The sequence below is a fragment of the Dermochelys coriacea genome, chromosome 9, assembly GCF_009764565.3.
Source record: "Dermochelys coriacea isolate rDerCor1 chromosome 9, rDerCor1.pri.v4, whole genome shotgun sequence".
Lineage (NCBI taxonomy): Eukaryota > Metazoa > Chordata > Testudines > Dermochelyidae > Dermochelys > Dermochelys coriacea.
In genome coordinates, this window is record NC_050076.1 from 89523417 (window position 1) to 89541690 (window position 18274).

The following is an 18274-nucleotide window of genomic DNA, read 5'->3' on the forward strand; positions in this document are numbered from 1 at the left end:
AGACGAATCCCCCAGAATGGCATAGTTTTCTGCAAAGGTATGTGCAGATGTCCAGGCAGCTGCTTTGTAGATTTCTGATAAAGGGATACTCTTGGAGAAGACAACGGATAAGGAGACCACCTCATAGAATGCGTGCATAATGAAGATAGGGGTGCTACATTATGCAATTGGTAACAGAGCCTAAAACAGCTGGAAACCCACTTACAGAGTCTCTGAGCTGAGATCGCTGCAGACAGGTCAAAAGGTATAGTGGAGAGAAAAAGTCCTGGAGATTTCCTGAAAGTTCCTGTCCTGTTCAAACAGAAGGCCATAGCTCTTCTCATGTCAAGCGTATAGAGGATGGCTTCCCTATTCTCCTCATGAGGTTTGGGATAAAAAGTTGGAAGCTGAATAAGCTGATTCATGTGAAATGCAGAAATCACCTTGGGAGTGAACTCTGGATGTGATCTAAATGTGACCTTATCAGGAAAGAACACAGTAAAAGAAAGATGTGCCATCAAAGCCGCTCTCTCTCCTATTCTTCTTGCAGAGGTGATGGCAATGAGGAACATCCTCTTCATGTAAAGGTAAGTTACTGAACAACTGACTATGGGATCAAATGGTGGTACAATGAGTCCTTTTAACACTAGGTTGAGATCCCATAGGGGAGTGGAAGCCTGGGTTGTGGGAAGAGGTTTGCTATGGCTTTAAGAAATCTCTTTGTAGTCAAGTGAAAGAAGATTGAGTATCCTTCCACCTCCTAATGGAAGGTTGCAATTGCTGCCAGATGAACCTTCAGAAAACTAAGAGAGTCCAGATTTCTTTAAAGTCAACAGGTAGCCTAAGGCAACTGGAAGGGTGGCTGCAGTATGGGTGATGCCCTTGGGCTGGCACCAGATCTGGAACCTCTTCCATTTTTGAAGGTAGGTATGACAAGTAGCTCCCTTCCTACTGTGTAATGGCATCTCTTGTACTTCCTCAGAGCAAGATGTCTCTTTGTGCTGGAACCATGAAGGAGCCAAGCTTTGAGTTGTAGAATCCACAGACTGGGATGAAGAGTGCGCATTTCTTTCTGCGACAGGATGTAAGCAGTGATTGGGAAACTCAGTGAGCATAATGCCAGCTGTGACAGGTAAGGGTACCACATCTGCCTGGGCCAGGTGGGAGCAATCAGTATGAAGTTTGCTTTCTCGATGATTTTCAACAAGACCTTCAGTAATAGAGGAAATGGGGGAAAGGTGTAAAGAAGGCCCTTGTCCCAAAGTAGGAGAGTGTCTCTCATGAAGTGTCATGTGATCCCGGCCCTGGAGCTGTACTGTGGATATTTCTTGTTCTGGTAAGTAGCAAACAGCTCCATTACTGGTGTCACCCACTGTCTAATGTCATGGAGTATCACCGACTATCTCCCATTCTTGGCCGCGTGGTAATCTGCGGCTGAGACTGTTGTGTTGTGTATTCTTAGTAGATAGGCAGCTGATATTAGGATGTTATGGGAGATACACTAATTCCATAGTTTTATTGCCTCTACACGCAGGGATTGAGACCTGACACCTCCATGTCTGTTTATGTAATACTTGCAGGCCGTGTTGTCCATCACGACCCTTGTGTGTGTGTGTGTCTTTGATCAGCGGCAGGAAGTGAACGCACGCATTCCTGACCACTCTGAGTTCTAGCAGGTTGGTGTGAAGGCATGTCTCTCCTGCAGACCATTTGCCCTGTATTGTGTGACCATTGAGATATGCACCCCATCCTATGAGGGATGCATCAGTGGTCAGGAGTAGAGAAGGGAAAGAGTGAGCAAACGGAATTCCTGTACTGATGTTTACTGGGTCCTTTCACCAGTCCAAGGATTGTTTGATCCTGGTGTGCACCGATAGAAGTTTGCTTATGTTGTCTCTGTTCTGCCTGTGAACTGAACCATGCTTGGTAGCACCTCATGCATAATTTGGCATGAGCAATAACTGATGTGCCCACAGACATGTGTCCCAGAATCCGGAGGCAATATCTGACTGAAATTTGTGGGCTAGATTGTACTGTGTCTATCAACGGGGATAGACTGAAAAATCTGCGATGTAAGAGGAGTGCCTTCACCTGAAAGGAGTTGAGGTCAGCTCCTATGAACTCAAGCCTCTGTACCCATGTTAAGGTAGATTTTTGTTCATTTATCTGCAGGCCCAGATTCAGAAGCAGGTTCCATGTGGCCTGAGTGACTTGTTGGGCCTCTGTGAAGGACCATGCCCTGAGAAGGAAATCGTCCAGGTAAGGATAAATCATGATGCCTTGAGAGTGTAAGTAGGCTTGCCAATACAGAAAAGGCCTTGGAGAATACCTTGGGGGACAATGAGAGTCCTAAAGGGAGTACTGTGTACTGGTAGTGGTCCTGGCTCAGCATGAATCTGAGGTACTCCCTGTGACTTGGTATGATAGAAATGTGGAAATATGAGTCTTGAAGGTCGAGGGCCGAGAATCAATCTCCTTCCTCTAATGCTGGAATGATCATAGATAGGGTGACCATCTTAAATTTCTGCGCTTTGATGTGCTCTGAGGTCCAGTATGATACTTTGGTATCAGGAAGTAGCAAGAGCAGAAACCTTTGCCTCATATATACAGGCACAAGTTCTATAGCTCCTATGCCGAGTAGATGGTTTACCTCCTGACATAGTAGACTCATGTGAGAAGGTTTCCTGAAAAGGGACAGGGAAGGGCATGGGAGAGGGGAAGGGGGGGAAAGAGAAGGAGGAGAAATGATGTCCCTACAGATCGAAGGGTCACCCGCAAATCCTTCCACATGTGAAGAGACGAGTTGGTCTTTTTGGAAAATAAGTTCATCCTCCTCAAAAGAAAGGTCCTCCACCATGGTTGGGACCTCTTTAGGGAAGCCGGACAAATGCAGCCACGAAGCCCGTCTCATAACAAAACAATGGCCATGGAAATCGAGTGCAGCATCATGTGGGCTACATCTAATGCAGACTGGAGGGATGTTTTAGCCATGAGCTGGACCTCAATTATGGACTTGAATTGGTCTTTATGGAAGTCCAGCAGCTGTTCAATAAAGGAACTGAGTTTCATATCATTCTAGTAGTCCTATTCTGGCAGCAAAGCCTGGTAATTTGTTACACAGAACTGGAGGGCGGCTGATGAATATGCTTTTGCCAAACAGGTCCAGACGCATCCCGAATCAGACATACGGGGTGGATTTAAGCTGGGTCTGGCAGCCCCTAGAATTAACCGCATCCACAACTATGGAATTAAGAGGCAGGTGGGAAAAGGGAAATTATGTGTCCTTCACTGGCATGTCATACCTTTTGTCCATCTGTTTGCATGTTGGCAGAAGGGACGCAGGGGTCTGCCATTACTTTGGCAGAGTCCAGGCATGCCATTAACCAGGAGGGCCACTCTGGCAGAAGTGGAAGAGTGTAAAATGTCTACCAATTTGTGGTGAGGCTCAGTCACTTCCTGCAAATGTATTTGCAAAGCTTCTGCCACCCTTTGAGCTAGGTCCTGGAATGATTTAAAATCATCAGCCACAGATAACGGAGAGGGCATCACCATCTCATCTGGTGAGGACGATGAGAAATTAACTTGGAGTGTCTTCCTCCTCTGCCCCAACTTCCTCCATCGACTGCTCAGGGGATTCCAAAGCTTTCGAAGTTGCAGCTGAAGAAGGGTGACCCCCTGCCTGTTTGTACGTCACACTAGGGGCCTTGGAGGACTGCTGCCTCTGAGCCTGCCAATAGTCCCAGTATGGAAACTGAGGGTAGGGAGCCAGCGGCTGGTACTATGGGTGACCAAACCATAGAATCTGAGCGCCGGATGGATGAAATCGGGCCCCATATAGTCGGTAAGATGATAGTGGGAACCCAAGTCCTCTTGCTCACTTTCCGACTCAGACGATGAAAAAGGCAGTGCGTGGCAGAGAGATGTCAGCAAGTCGAATACTCCGTGAGAACTCAGTGCCTGGGCCCAATACTAAGTAGGGGCGAGTCCAGTGCGTCGGACACCGAGAGATCCGTTGCACACTGGAAATCCAGCAGTGAGGATGGGGTCGGTACCAGTGGTTGTCAGTGCCAAAAGGCTTGTACCAATACAGTCAGAGATGCGGACCTGGCCATGCAGTCTGTTGTCATCATGCACATCAGGGTCAGTACCTGTGCCAATGTCTGTGCCAGCATAGCCTTTCCCATTGCAGATCTCCCATGCCTTTTGATGCCCCTGTTGTGAGAGTGATGGGTCGTCCTTCAGGATAGGTTGTAGATCCTTGATGATGCGTTGGAGAGGTTTTAGTTGGGGGCTGAAGGTGATGGCTAGTGGCGTTCTGTTTTCTTTGTTGGGCCTGTCCTGTAGTAGGTGACTTCTGGGTACTCTTCTGGCTCTGTCAATCTGTTTCTTCACTTCAGCAGGTGGGTATTGTAGTTGTAGGAATGCATGATAGAGATCTTGTAGGTGTTTGTCTCTGTCTGAGGGGTTGGAGCAAATGCGGTTATATCGTAGCGCTTGGCTGTAGACAATGGATCGAGTGGTATGAACATTCAAAAACCAGTTGGAGAACACTTCAATCTCTCTGGTCACTCGATCACAGACCTAAGAGTGGCTATACTTCAACAAAAAAGCTTCAAAAACAGACTCCAACGAGAGACTGCTGAATTGGAATTAATTTGCAAACTGGATACAATTAACTTAGGCTTGAATAGAGACTGGGAATGGATGAGTCATTACACAAAGTAAAACTATTTCCCCATGGTATTTCTCCCCCCCACCCCACCCCCCACTGTTCCTCTGATATTCTTGTTAACTGCTGGAATTAGCCTACCTGCTTGTCACCATGGAAGGTTTTCCTCCTTTCCCCCCCCTGCTGTGGGTGATGGCTTATCTTAAGTGATCACTCTCCTTACAGTGTGTATGATAAACCCATTGTTTCATGTTCTCTGTGTGTGTGTATATAAATCTCTCCTCTGTTTTTTCCACCAAATGCATCCGATGAAGTGAGCTGTAGCTCACGAAAGCTTATGCTCTAATAAATTTGTTGATCTGTGAACAGACAGCTCTTAGCTTCCTCTCTTGTGGGGCGGCTGAGAAGGAACTGAGGAGGCAATGCCCATGCATGCTGGCTAGCTTCATGGCAGGCAAGGAGCAGTGCATATGCAGGCAGGACAGACTGCTACCAAAGTTCTCTGATCGCCAGCGGAGACATGCAGAGACACCTACAGTGGAGTACCCCAGGGATATTACTTGAAGAACCACCTATGGATTTCCAAAACCCTTATTTGTGAATTATTTTTAGTTGAAAATGAAGTTTAACCTGGAAATCATTATATAGCCACACATTTAAAAAAAGGATTGGTAAATAATTTCATATAATGAGATCATTATCAAAGTATTTTCCATTTTTTTATAAAAAAAATCCTTTACTATCTGTTTTATGGTATAACTAAAATAGCTGCTGCAACCTTCTTATAACACACTCCAAACAAGACAGCCTGCATCTCAAGGAATTCAGAAGTGAAGGGATTAATGTATATTATTGTGTTGAAAAGCAGTTCGGTGAGGAAGACGACCGGAGTCTGGTGGTGAAGGAAGCTCCATGCTCCTCCTTCCCCCAGTAGTGCTTGCTAAAATGCAAATTGTTCTGTTTCCTGCAATCTTCCTCCCTTCCCCCCTTAATCTGATATACTGCTTATATGTAAATTAAGGTAAACTCACATTCCTTTGTCTCAGGCAGACTATGCTTACGCATGGCTTGCGAAACACATTTTAAGAATATAATTCTAGAACATATTAACATTTTGTACTCACCCTGTAAATACATTATGCAAGGAAATTAATGATCAGTGAGTTATTCATTCTTCAATATCTTTACATGCAACCTTTTAGATACAGATTATGACAACAGTGCTGAGTATGGCAGGCCTGACAAGAGCTGCTGACACAGACTGGGCCTCTGTGTCACACTGAAGCTCTCCCACTGACATGGGACTTGTCTGAAGACGAGCCAGTTTCAGCATCAATGAGTGGTGCCAACAGTATTGGAGAGGGGTGTGTGAGTGTGTGTGCATGAGATTACGCCCCTACTGGTTGACAAAATCAGCGAGTGGCTGGCTTTCCCTCTTACGCAGAGCAAATGGTTTGAGGACCTCCCTCATTAGGACCAGATCTGACAGTATCTGAGCTTCTGGAACTACACAGATAGTAATGTCCTCCGGCCTGGTGCATCTAGCCCCGGACGTGAGGAAGCAGGTTGGGCTTCTTTCCCTTGGTGGTGCCAGTGGTGTTGGTCTTGCCAGAGTCTTTGGCAACTGCAGCTCTGTCTCATGCTATGGGAATACCACTGGTGTGGGTCGGTCAGTGTCACCATTTATGCCCTTCGTTTGGAGCCTGAGAAGATAAGAGGCACAGGGCGCATACCAACAGACAGCTAGCAAAAATCTTCCAGTCTCAGATCTGGAGCACATGCACACCCAGAGTTCGTACACACAGGATCATCACTCACAGAAGAAACAACAGATATGTAACATGGTAAGAACTTTTTTAAAAGAAATTTTAGGTATTTCTAGTTCCATTTTTTCCCCACAATTGTACAGCCATCTAACCAGCATTAAAAACAATTCTTGCACTTCTCAGTCTGCACACAATTTCAAGTGTTTCAATATCCCCGATAAACTGAACATACTTTTCCTTTGCCTTGTTTTTGATTTTTTCCTTCAATATCTTCAAAGTCTGTATCAGAAGAAAAGTGTGTTTCAGACTCCCTGTAATGACAAACAAATATTTACATATTACATCAGAAACCTTACTGTCAAAATAATTGTAGCAATATTATCTACATCTTTAATAAGACTATGTCAACTCAGTATGAACAAATATTTAAATCTAGGCCTTTCATTTTAAATCCATTTTTTCTTAACAACTAATTAACATGCTAGAGAACCATAAATAAAAGGTTCCTTCTGCTGACAACGCAGGAAAGTGTCTTCTGTGAAATCAAATGGCTATCGAATTTTCTTTCCTTTTTTAAAAACTTACAGAAATCCAACTATTTAACATTGAAGCTGGTTAAAAAATTTTGAATTTTCAACAAAAAAATTCACAAAAAATATTCTAGCTTTTTCAAGCAGCTGTGTTAGACAATAGATAAAGAGATAGCAAGAATCCTGATCTAACATCTTTATGCACACAGCTTAGTTATCTTTACCTAGTTAAACATACTTGAAGTAGCTTTGTATTTTATCAAAACTCAAATTTTGTAAAATTTAAATTGGACAGCCAAGAAAAACAACATTGTGTTTAATTTTAATGAAAATGTTTACATGCTGTTTGCTCAAAACATGTTTACATGTTTTAAAAGTCTTGCATACACTTAGACTATATCAGGCTGCACGGTGAACCACCCCCCGAGTTCCTTCTCAACCCAAGACCAAGTCTTAGAAGAAAACCCGTAAGGAAGGAAGGTAGTGGAACACACCTTGAAAAATTAGAGTTATTGCACAGAGTGAATAACCTCTCTCCCTCTCTTTGGGTAATATCCCTATAAGCATTCCACTTCACATGACTCCCAAGCAGTATCCCTCATAAGGGGACATGAGCTTTGAAATCGAATCCAGAACTGAAGAAAGAATTACCGTATCAGATCTAGAGGCACTGAAAGAAGTTGTGAACCAAATACCCTGTAGCAGCTCTGCAGATCTTAGATACTGTGACACTATTAAGTAGAGCTATAGATATAGACTCTGACCTCACAGAATGAGCCAGCACACAAGGAGGTGGTGGAATGCTAGCTGCAATGTAACAAGCAAATTATACAGCAGAAATCCAATTAGGATTTCTTTGGGTAGAAATAACAGAACCTTTAGATCTGTTTTCAAATTAAACAAAAAAAACAGTACTAAATCATTTTGACAGGTTTCAGTGTGGTAGCCGTGTTAGTCTGTATCAGCAAAAACAACGAGGAGTACTTGTGGCACCTTAGAGACTAAAATTTATTTGGGCATAAGCTTTCGCAGGCTAGAACCCACTTATTCAGATGCATGGAGCGGAAAATACAGCAGCAGGTATAAATACGAGAAAAGATGTGAGTTGCCTTACCAAGTGTGAGGTCAGTCTAACGAGACAATTCAATTAACAGCAGGATACCAAGGGAGGAAAAATAACTTTTGTAGCGGTAATGAGAGTCCCATTTAAAACAGCTGACAAAAAGATGTGAACAACAATAGGGGGAAATTAGGTTTGTAATGACCCAACCACTCCCAATCTTTATTCAGGACTAATATGATGGTGTCCAGTTTGCAAATTAATTCCAGTTCTGCAGTTTCATTTTGGAAATTTCATAGACTATCTAGTGAGAAAGCTAATGCCCTCTTGACATCTAGAGTCATTCCCAAGAAAAGCAGTCCCGAGACTGGAATTACAAGACTTTGGGGAAAAAAATTGTTAGGTAAATGATCTGATTCAGATGAAATTCAGAAGACACTTTAGAAAAGAAATTGGGATGTGACGAAGGAAACCTTATCCTTGTAGAATACTGTGAATGGAGGATCTGCCATTAGGGTCCCCGTTGCTCCTACTCTGCAGACTGATGTAATAGCCACAAAGAAGGCAGTCTCCATAGACAAATTCAGTAAGGAGCAGATTGCCTGCTAACTTTCACACCCCCAGGTGGTTTCTTGAGGTTACCATCTACCCTGTACCATGGGAGCACTGAGGTTTGCCCTCTACCCTAACAGAGATGCATCCATGGTTATGGTTACCATGGCATCGATTGAAGGAAGGAATCTCCCATGCCTACATTGCGATGAACCTTACACTGATCTAGGGTGTACTTCACCTATTGATGAACTGACATTTGTTTGTCCAAGCTGTGTCTGTTTGGCAAGTATACTGACCTGAGACAGCCCTAGAAACTGCAGGGGTATCTCGCATGCTCTGTCATGAAAGTGCAAGCCTACAAGTGACCCAGAAGTTGATGACAGTTTCTGACTGAAGTCCGAGAGCTCCCTTGAATAGTTCTGACACGTGTCATGAACCTGTTCACAGAAAGGAAGGTCCTTGATGACAAGGGTCCTGGGATGCCCCTATAAATTGTATGTTCTATATGGAAGTCAGTGTGGATTTTCCCCACATTTAATTGTCCAAGTCCAAGAACTGAGAAAGTGCCCTCTGCACGAGTCAACACCTCTTACTGTGACTGATCCTCAAGCAGACAGTCATCAAAGTACAGATATACTATGATTGCCTGACGATGGAGATAGTCTGTCACTACTGACTTTAAGGTTAGAAGGAACCATTGTGATCTAATCTGACCTCCTGCACGTTGCAGGCCACAGAACTTCACCAACTCCTGAAAAAGACCTCTAACCTCTGGATGAGTTACTCAAATCAGAGAATTCACCATTTACATTAGTTTAAACTTGCAAGTGACCCGTGATCTATGCTGCAGAGGAAGACGAAAAACCCCCCAGGGTCTCAGCCAATCTGACCCAGGGAAAATTCCTTCCTGACTCCAAATATGATGATCAGTTAGACCCTGAGAATGTGGGCAAGATCCCCCAAGCAGATAGCTGGAAAAGAATTCTGTGTAGAGCCCTCCCCATCTAGTGCCCCATGTCCAGCTGTTGGGAAATTTTGCTACTGCCAATCACTGATGGACCACATGCCATCGTAGGCAGTTCCATCATATCATCCCCTCCATGAATTTATCATGCTCAATCTTGGAGCCAGTTAGGTTATTTTTCCCCCACTGCTCCCCTTGGAAGACTGTTCCAGAACTTCACTCCTCAGAAGCTTAGAAACCTTTGTTTAATTTTGAGCCTCAATTTGTTGATGGCCAGTTTATAGCCATTTGTTCTTGTGTCCACACTGGCACTTAACTTAAATAATTCCTCTCCCTCCCTGGTATTTATCCCTCTGATATAGTTAGAGAGAGCAATCATATCTACCCTCAGCCTTCTTTTGGGTAGGCTCTTTGAGGCTCCTCTCATAATAAGGTAGATTTTTCATTCCTCATATCATCCTAGTAGCTCTTTTCTGCACCTGTTACAATTTGAATTCATCATTACTGTGGCCAGAGGTTGCCAAATGGTTTTTGCAAGTTCCAGCAGAGCCTTTTTGATAGGATGGGCAACTCTGGATGATGCCGCAGAGTGAAAAACATCCAACAGCTTGAGTTGAGATTCTTTAACATTCTCAAGCAGTATCTGTAGGGAATCTGCCCCATGTTTAATGAGGTCTTGAAACTGTCGAAAAATCATCGGCCATAGATGGAGAAGAAGGTATTATGGTCTCATCTAGTGATGAGGATGAGATGTCAATCTGAGGGGTAGGCTCTCTGTCCTAGCCTCCTGATCCTCAAACCTTTCCTCCTGTTGAGTGGTGCGCTGGGAAGGGGAAGCTTCAGTCTCTCCGTCATCTCAGTGAGAAAGGGTCTGAACCTTGGTGAACTGTTGGCAATAAGCTGACCAAGGATTCCAATATGGCCACTGAGAACCACAGTGGGGAGTGGGTAGCATACAAGGATGATCCCAACAAGAACCATGAGGTCCCCAGACATTCTCCCTCTCTCTTTCCTAGGGGTTTCCTATGTGGGTATGTAAGAGAACCCTGGACAGAGACCGATGATACTGATGGGACGACTCTTCTTCCCCTAACAAAAAAGGGAGGTGAATTACAAGAGAAGTATAAGGATCCAGATAGCAAGTGGTTCTTGGTACCAAGAGATGCAAGCAATGGAGACTCTAGTTCAGCTATCACTGATAAGTCCTTCAGGCTTGCAAGACCTAAAGTCTTGCAAGTCAAGCAGAGTGGAATTGCAGCACCGAGTGAGGTTGTGATATGCACTGACTGTATTGTATGTTTGTCCCTGGGGAACAGTACCAAGGGTTTTGAGCGCTTCACATAGTTGGAGGCTTAATATTACACAGTACCGAAGAACCCAACAGAGGTACCAGGAGAGAGGTTAAATCCAATGGTACTGGTCTTCTCTATTTGTTCTGACCATCTCTGCTAGATGGTACCAGCACCTTCCCAGAGCCACACTTACTTTCAGAAGAGCTACAGTACTGGAGGAGCCCACTGCCTCTGCAAGATTGAGCCTTGAGGCTATATTCTGAGGCTATTACCTGCTCAGAGAGCGAGGTCTTTTCAAAGTGGATTCCTAGAGGGGAGTTAGAGCTCCTATTCTTGGATCCTCTACTTGAGGTCTCTAAGGCTTTTCCCATTCTGTAAGAGTGCTTCACCAATGTAGAAGGGGTACTAGATATCTCTGGAAACTAGTGTACAGGGGGGTTTCCTGTGACCGGTTTCCAACTTCATTTCCCAATTCTTCCTTGCCCTGGATTTGAGGGCAACACAGCTTCTGTGGAATGTGCAACTTCTCTAGGCAACGAACATACTTAAGAATATCTGTTGTTGACCAGGATAGCCTCTCTACATGTGAGGCAGCGATTAAACCCTGATTAACCAGATATACCCCTTAGGAAGGGCCTCCCTGGAGGAAATAAAACAAACTTCCAAATTACTAACTAAAATAAACCTAGCTAGACTAAAATCAGCAGGTAGTCCAGACGAACACAATATGGATACGCTAAGCTTCATCACAGGCCAAGATAGCTGAGAAGGAACTGAGGGCTATTCACCCATGCACCCTGATATGGGTACAAGGATATCAGCAGAGTACGCACAGGCCAAACAGACACTCTGATCAAAATCTCTGATCAAAGACACGTTGGGCACATGTGCGACTGAAGTGGAGCACCCAAAAGGACACTACTCTTAGGAGAACTATTCATTTTTAGACACCTAAAAGAAATAAAATGGAACATAATGTTGCGGAATATTTGCAATTAACTAAAAGTGTTTCAAAAGGGTAAGTTATTTCAACATTGGTCTTTTTGAAATACTATTAGCATGTCTAAGACGAAGGAAGTGTCACTACTTTTTTTTTTTAAGAATTTTCATTAAATCAGGCATCTTAACGGAACAAAGAGGTTTTTGTTTTTCCTTGTATAAAGAAAATTCATAACATCTTGAGACAAAGGGAGACAAAAATGGGTAAAACGACGAATAAAATTGGAGCTTATTAGCTTCTTCCAGACTATGAATATGCATGAGACTATGTCACATGTATGTTTCAGTGAGACCTACATGCTGCACTTCACTAGATTTTCTTAATATCTGCCACACTACTGCAAAACTGATGACTTTCCTCCCTGCCAAAGCTTGTAAGCAGGACTATTCTATTTGAAAATATAGATAAATATCAATGGGCGTTACAAATGTATTAAGAGAATAGGGACAGAGAATATATCTACTGTGGTTCAAAACTCAGATGTTTTCTACAAAATTTTCTAAAACGTTGGCACGTGTAGCAACACTACACTTTTACCTTAACATAACATACTTTTAAAAAATGCTTTAATATAAATTAGGGCTGTCAACTGATTAAAAAATTAATAGTGATTAGTGATTAATCGCAAGATTAATCACACTATTAAATAATAAAAGATAATAACATTTATTTAAATATTTTGGGATGTTTTCTACATTTCCAAATATATTGATTTCAATTACAACACAGAATACAAAGTGTACAGTGCTCACTTTTTGGTTTTTTATAGTGCAAATATTTGTAAGAAAAAATATAAAGAAATAGTATACATTTCAATTCACCTAATACAAATACTGTAGTTCAATCTCTATCATAAAAACTGAACTTACAAATGTAGCATTATGTACAAAAAATAACTGCATTCAAAAATAAAACAAATGTAAAACTTTAGAGCCTATAAGTCCACCTAGTCCTACTTCAGCAAATCGCTCAGACAAAAGTGTGGTTACATTTGCAGGAAATAATGCTGCCCACTTTTTGTTTACAATGTCACCTGATAGCGAGAATAGGCTTCGCACGACACTGTTGTAACCGGCATCGCAAGATATTTATGTGCCAGATACGCTAAAGATTCATATATTCCTTCATGCTTCAAATGACCATTCTAGAGGATGCGTGTCCATGCTGACGACGGGTTCTGCTTGATAACGATCCAAAGCAGAGCGGACCAAGACACGCTCATTTTCATCGTGAGTCAGATGCCACCAGCAGCTGGTTGATTTTCTTTTTTGGTGGTTTGGGTTCTGTAGTTTCTGCATTGGAATGTTGATCTTTTTAGACTTCTGAAAGCATGCCCCACACCTCATCCCTCTCAGATTTTGGAAGGCACACCAGACTCTAAAACCTGGAGTCGAGTGCTATAGCTATTTTTAGAAATCTCACATTCATACCTTCTTTGCATTTTGTCAAATCTGCTATGAAAATGTTCTTAAAACGAAAACATGCTGGGTCATCATCCAAGACTGCTATAAACATGAAATATGTGGAAGAACGCGATAAAACAGAACATGAGACATACAATGCTCCCCCAAGGAGTTTAGTCACAAATGTATTTAACGCACTTTTTTTTTTTTTTTTTTTTTTTTTAAACAAGCTTCATCGGCATGGAAGCATGTCCTCCAGAATGGTGGTTGAAGCATGAAGGGTCATATGAATGTTTAGCATATCTGGCACGTAAATACCTGGCAATGTCAGCTACAAAAATGCCATGTGAATGCCTGTTCTCACTTTCAGGTGACAAACAAGAAGCAGGCAGCAGTATCTCCCGTAAATGTAAACAAACTTGTTTGTCTTAATGATTGTCTGAATAAGAAATAGTACTGAGTGGACTTGTAGGCTCTAAAGTTTTACATTGTTTTGGTTTTGAGTGCAGTTATGCAACAACAACAAAATACATTTGTAAGTTACTGTAGTGCAATCTCTATTGTGAAAGTGTATTTGTATGAGGAACTGAAATACACTATTTATTTTATCATTTTTACAGTGCAAATATTTGTAATAAAAATATAAAGTGAGCACTGTACACTTTGTATTCCGTGCTGTAACAGAAATCAATATATTTGAAAATGTAGAAAAACATCCAAAAGTATTTGATAAATTTCAATTGGTATTCTACTGTTTAACCATGCAATCTAATAGTGATTAGATTTTAGTTAATTGCGTGAGTTAACTGTGATTAATCGACAGCCCTAATATAAATGTAAGAGTTAGGAAACAAAAATAATGCTCCTACAGCAATATTAACTTGGCTAAATTTCACTTACATAATGTTAGTATTTTTGCATTTCTTGTTAAAATTTTGTTATTAAACATTACATGTGTATCCTAAACTATATAGGCTATGCATTGTATGCCAATTCCTGTTGTCATAGAACCTATAACATTTGCATTTGCTGACATGCTTTTAAACTATGCAACCTTAAATGTGATCTGCAAAGGGAAAGTGTCTGTATTTGCTTCTTTATAATATATTAAGGATGCCAAAAAGTTGAGAGCCCCTACAGCTGCAAAAAACATTTTCAAGTTGTTGGTTTATTTTTTAAACTTTAGAATGATCAGGTATGTCAACATTTTGTTGTTCCTGTTTTGTAGAGGACTCATATGGATTGGAATCGTCCCCAACCATTAAAAATGCAAGCTGGAAGTCTTTAATAAACAACCTTTCATCCCAAAACTTGGCATGTGAGAGTTTAATAGGTGTGAAAACCCGAATTCTAAACATATGATTAAGGGCTTGTCTACACAAGAAAGCTGTACCACTTTAACTTAGGGTATGACTTTAAACAGATTTAATTAAACTAATGAAAAAGGCTGTGTACACACATCTATTTTGGTTAAACCACATTTATTTCAATTTGCTTTAAGCTGATTAGGAATCAGTTTAAATATAACTCTTAAAATAAAGGATGCCCATACAGATTTTTACAGTTGAAACCAACTTAACTTAAACCGGTGCAACTATTTCTTGTAAATAAGGCCTAAGAATTCCTCTTTCCTCCTTTCTCAACTGTTAAGTTTTACACCCTTAATACTTCTGTTGTCATGATCTCACTAGTTCTCCAGATGTCCTAGTCTTTCAGGAAAAACAAACAGACAAAACTTACGTCTTACATAAACACAACACGTATCACACACAAGTTTTAATTTAAAAACCTTTCAGAAAATATATTGTGAAGAAGCAAATAAATCACACAAACCCAATTCTAATTTGTGGACATGCACACAATTCGGAGAAATTGTTTCTTGATTTATCAGTTGTGTGTATTTAATTTTCTTGGAGAGTGGAGGCAGAGGAAAGGAAAAGGGTAGTGAATAAGAGGGTTAAGTTACTGTGCTTAGTAACAGATTTAAATTGTTCCTATCTGACAGAAAGTTAACCTTAGAAATCTATTAGACTCTGCTAATAAATATATTTTTTAAAAGTCTTTACTACTGATGATGCTCTAAATCAATTTTTTCCAATCACATCTCTCTCTCCCCACCCCCAGTACTTTTTTTTATTGTCCCCAACCAACCTGAAGAAAGTTGGTAATCCTCATTAAGCACTAATTATATGCAGAGTTCAAATTTTAGGTACTTTTCAGCTGAAGTCACGACTGAAAGAAGGGTTTTTAGAATTTCTTAAGTGAACTACAAAGGAAAAAATTGATTATGTATAAAGAAGGCCTAAAAAAGTTTCTGTCTGTACTATGAGATACATTTAGCTTTTCCTCCTCTGTTAAAAACAAAAAAGTCCACAACCCACATTAGGAACCCAGTTTTTGTCTACCCTGAAAGATTATGGTTGACTGGAGAACCAGTAGGATATTATCACAAGTAACTGAAAAGTGATATCATCTACAGTTAAAGTTTATCAACACACACAGACATATTGTTTTTTTTATATTTTATATATATATAGTGATAGACTCAGGCCAGTTGGGTACACCAGAGTAGCAGAAGGCAGATATACTGGCCACTGGATTAACAGTTTTCTATTCCCTGACTGACCAGAGCAGAGGCTGCTCCAGGCTAATGAGAACACTGGACTCCAATTAACCTACAAAGAGTCAGGTGAGGCCATTAAACTAATATGACCACCAGTCTCTAATTAAGGCCCTTCTGATACTATAAAAGGGCTCACTCCAATCAGGCAGAGTAGAGCCAGGGAGCAGAAATGCGGCTGAAGGGCTGGTTAATGAAGACACCCTCAAGTCATTGGTAAGGAAGCCCTAAGGTAAGGGTGAAGAAGGGAGAAGCAAGAGAGCTGTGGGGAAGTGGCCCAAGGAAACGTAGCAACTCTGGCAGTGAAAGGTTGGCTGCCAACAGCTGCTACCATTAGGGTCCCTGGGCCAGTACCCGGAGTAGAGGGTAGGCCCGGGTTCCCCCCAACCCACCACTACAGAAACACCTCCTGGGAGGGGAAAACAGCCCGTCAGGACAGGAGGCTAAACTGTTTTGGTACGAGGCCAAAGGTAGGAGAAACAAAGACTGTGGGAGTTCTTTCACCAACCTCCTTGTTGGCTTACGCTGAAATGGCTCAGTAGATTGCATCCCTGGCCCTAGAGAGAGAAGGGCTACATGGAGGGCTGCAGTGAGCCTCTGAAGCTAGCATAAACTGCCTGGAAGTCCCGGACCCATGGGGACAAGGTCAGAGCTCTGCCACAATTATAGATATATACGCACATACATACACACACATATACATACATACACACACACACACGGCAAAAAAGCAACTCTCAAGAATTAAGCAACCCTAGCACTTTAAAAAAGATCTCAATCAACATCTGGCTCCAAAAACAGGAACAAGACGATTTGACATTACTCCTATTTCTGTCCAGAAAATTTCTAATCCAAAGAAAAGTTTTTTTCAGAAAGTTATAAGCATCAAAAAATGCTGCTATAATGGAAACTATTCTGTGACCATGACAATAGATTCTCCTACTAGCAAAACGCTTCATTAAAGATTCTAAAAATCTAAAGTAAAAAATAAAGTTAAACCAGTTATACGATTGCTATTTTAACTCTCTCAGGGAACACAGGACACCATTCAAGCAATGCTTTAGATTTAAATCACTGTAACTACTCGGCAGAATAAAACTTTTATGTATGTATTAAGCATTGTTCATTTTTCTGTTTTCTTTAGCAATTAATCAAAGCAACAGTGTATATTGTCATTGCACCTACAACAAAATGTGTTTTACCTTAAAAAGTTTGGCCACTGCAATTTTAATTACTTACTGAAGGAGAGTAAAATCAGTTGGTATTTCTGGAGCTGCTATCATTTCTTTATCATCTTCTGGACCACCACTGTATTGGAAATATGTTCAAAAAACAGTTTACGGTGCGCAAGCACGTTTTCTTCCTTTCACAAAAGACAATTCCTATTAAAAAAAAAAACAAATGAAGTCAATCTTTACTCTTAATGAAAGGCGCAAAAATGTTATGGTCATTAATGTCTTGTACTGTATATCAGCCTCTGACATGTATTTCAGAAGATTGGAAGTTTATTTTCTCCTTTTAAATTACAAATTTTGTAAGTGCTCTTCCCCCCATAATCTCTCCCCAAACTCCTGCAACTAGGCATCGCAATATTAAAACAAAATACAGCACAACATGGTAAATGATGTATAGGAAAAAAAAGTCTCATTTTAGAAGGTGAAGCAGCAAGAAGAATATGCATGCATTCCTTATTAGTCTAGATCATTTTAGAAGACTAATCTAAAGAACAAAACTTCAATTTCTTCTTTGAACCAAGGCCTTGTCTGCATCCGTAGTAGCTACACACCACAATGAAAAGCAGTCTGTGTCCACAATGCAGTGAAAGGCTCTGGCAAGGAGGAGGCAGTGGAGAAAAGCTCTGACAGAAAGGAGCTGCCAAGCCTTTCCCCACTGCCTCCTTCTGCAGAGCCTTTCCCCACTGCCAGAGTCTTTCACCCAAGGGAGGCAGTAGGACACTTAACTGCTAAAAATAGAAGTGTAGACATAAAAGGCACTGTGAACCATTTAGGGTGTATACCCTAGGCTTCTGGTGTGTCTTTATACTACTAGACCAAGCAGTGCCTGTCTGCACTGTTATTTATATCAGTGCTAGTGGGGCATGCAGCATGTTTATACTACATGCCACATGTAGTACATATTAAAAACACACAAGAAGGGGGGTCTAAGAGATTGGCTTTTCTACTACTCTTCAGTGCGTTTAATATGCCACATTAACATCAATTTTTACACTAAAAGAACAGGAGTTGACTGTCCAAATGGGCCATTTTGATTATCACTAGTTTTTTTCTCCTGCTGATAATAGCTTATCTTAATTAATTAGCCTCTTACAGTTTGTATGGCAACTTCCACCTTCTCTGTATGTGTGTGTGTATGTATATATATATATAGATATAGATATATAGATACATACACACACACACACACACACACACACAC

The 18274-nt window shown here is 41.3% G+C and overlaps 1 protein-coding gene across 5 annotated transcripts in view; it reads right to left on the bottom strand.

The window, feature by feature from the left end:
* Positions 1-18274, bottom strand: part of STAG2 (stromal antigen 2) — a 185896-nt gene that overhangs the window by 101629 nt on the left and 65993 nt on the right. For all 5 annotated transcript variants that reach the window (XM_043492946.1, XM_038417707.2, XM_043492944.1 and 2 more), the window contains 2 exons: positions 17078-17220; positions 6647-6725 (listed from right to left, as the gene is read on the bottom strand). In XM_043492946.1, the coding sequence (XP_043348881.1) occupies positions 6647-6725; positions 17078-17121 (123 nt within the window). In that variant the 5' untranslated portion in view covers positions 17122-17220. The remainder of the gene's footprint in view (positions 1-6646; positions 6726-17077; positions 17221-18274) is intronic.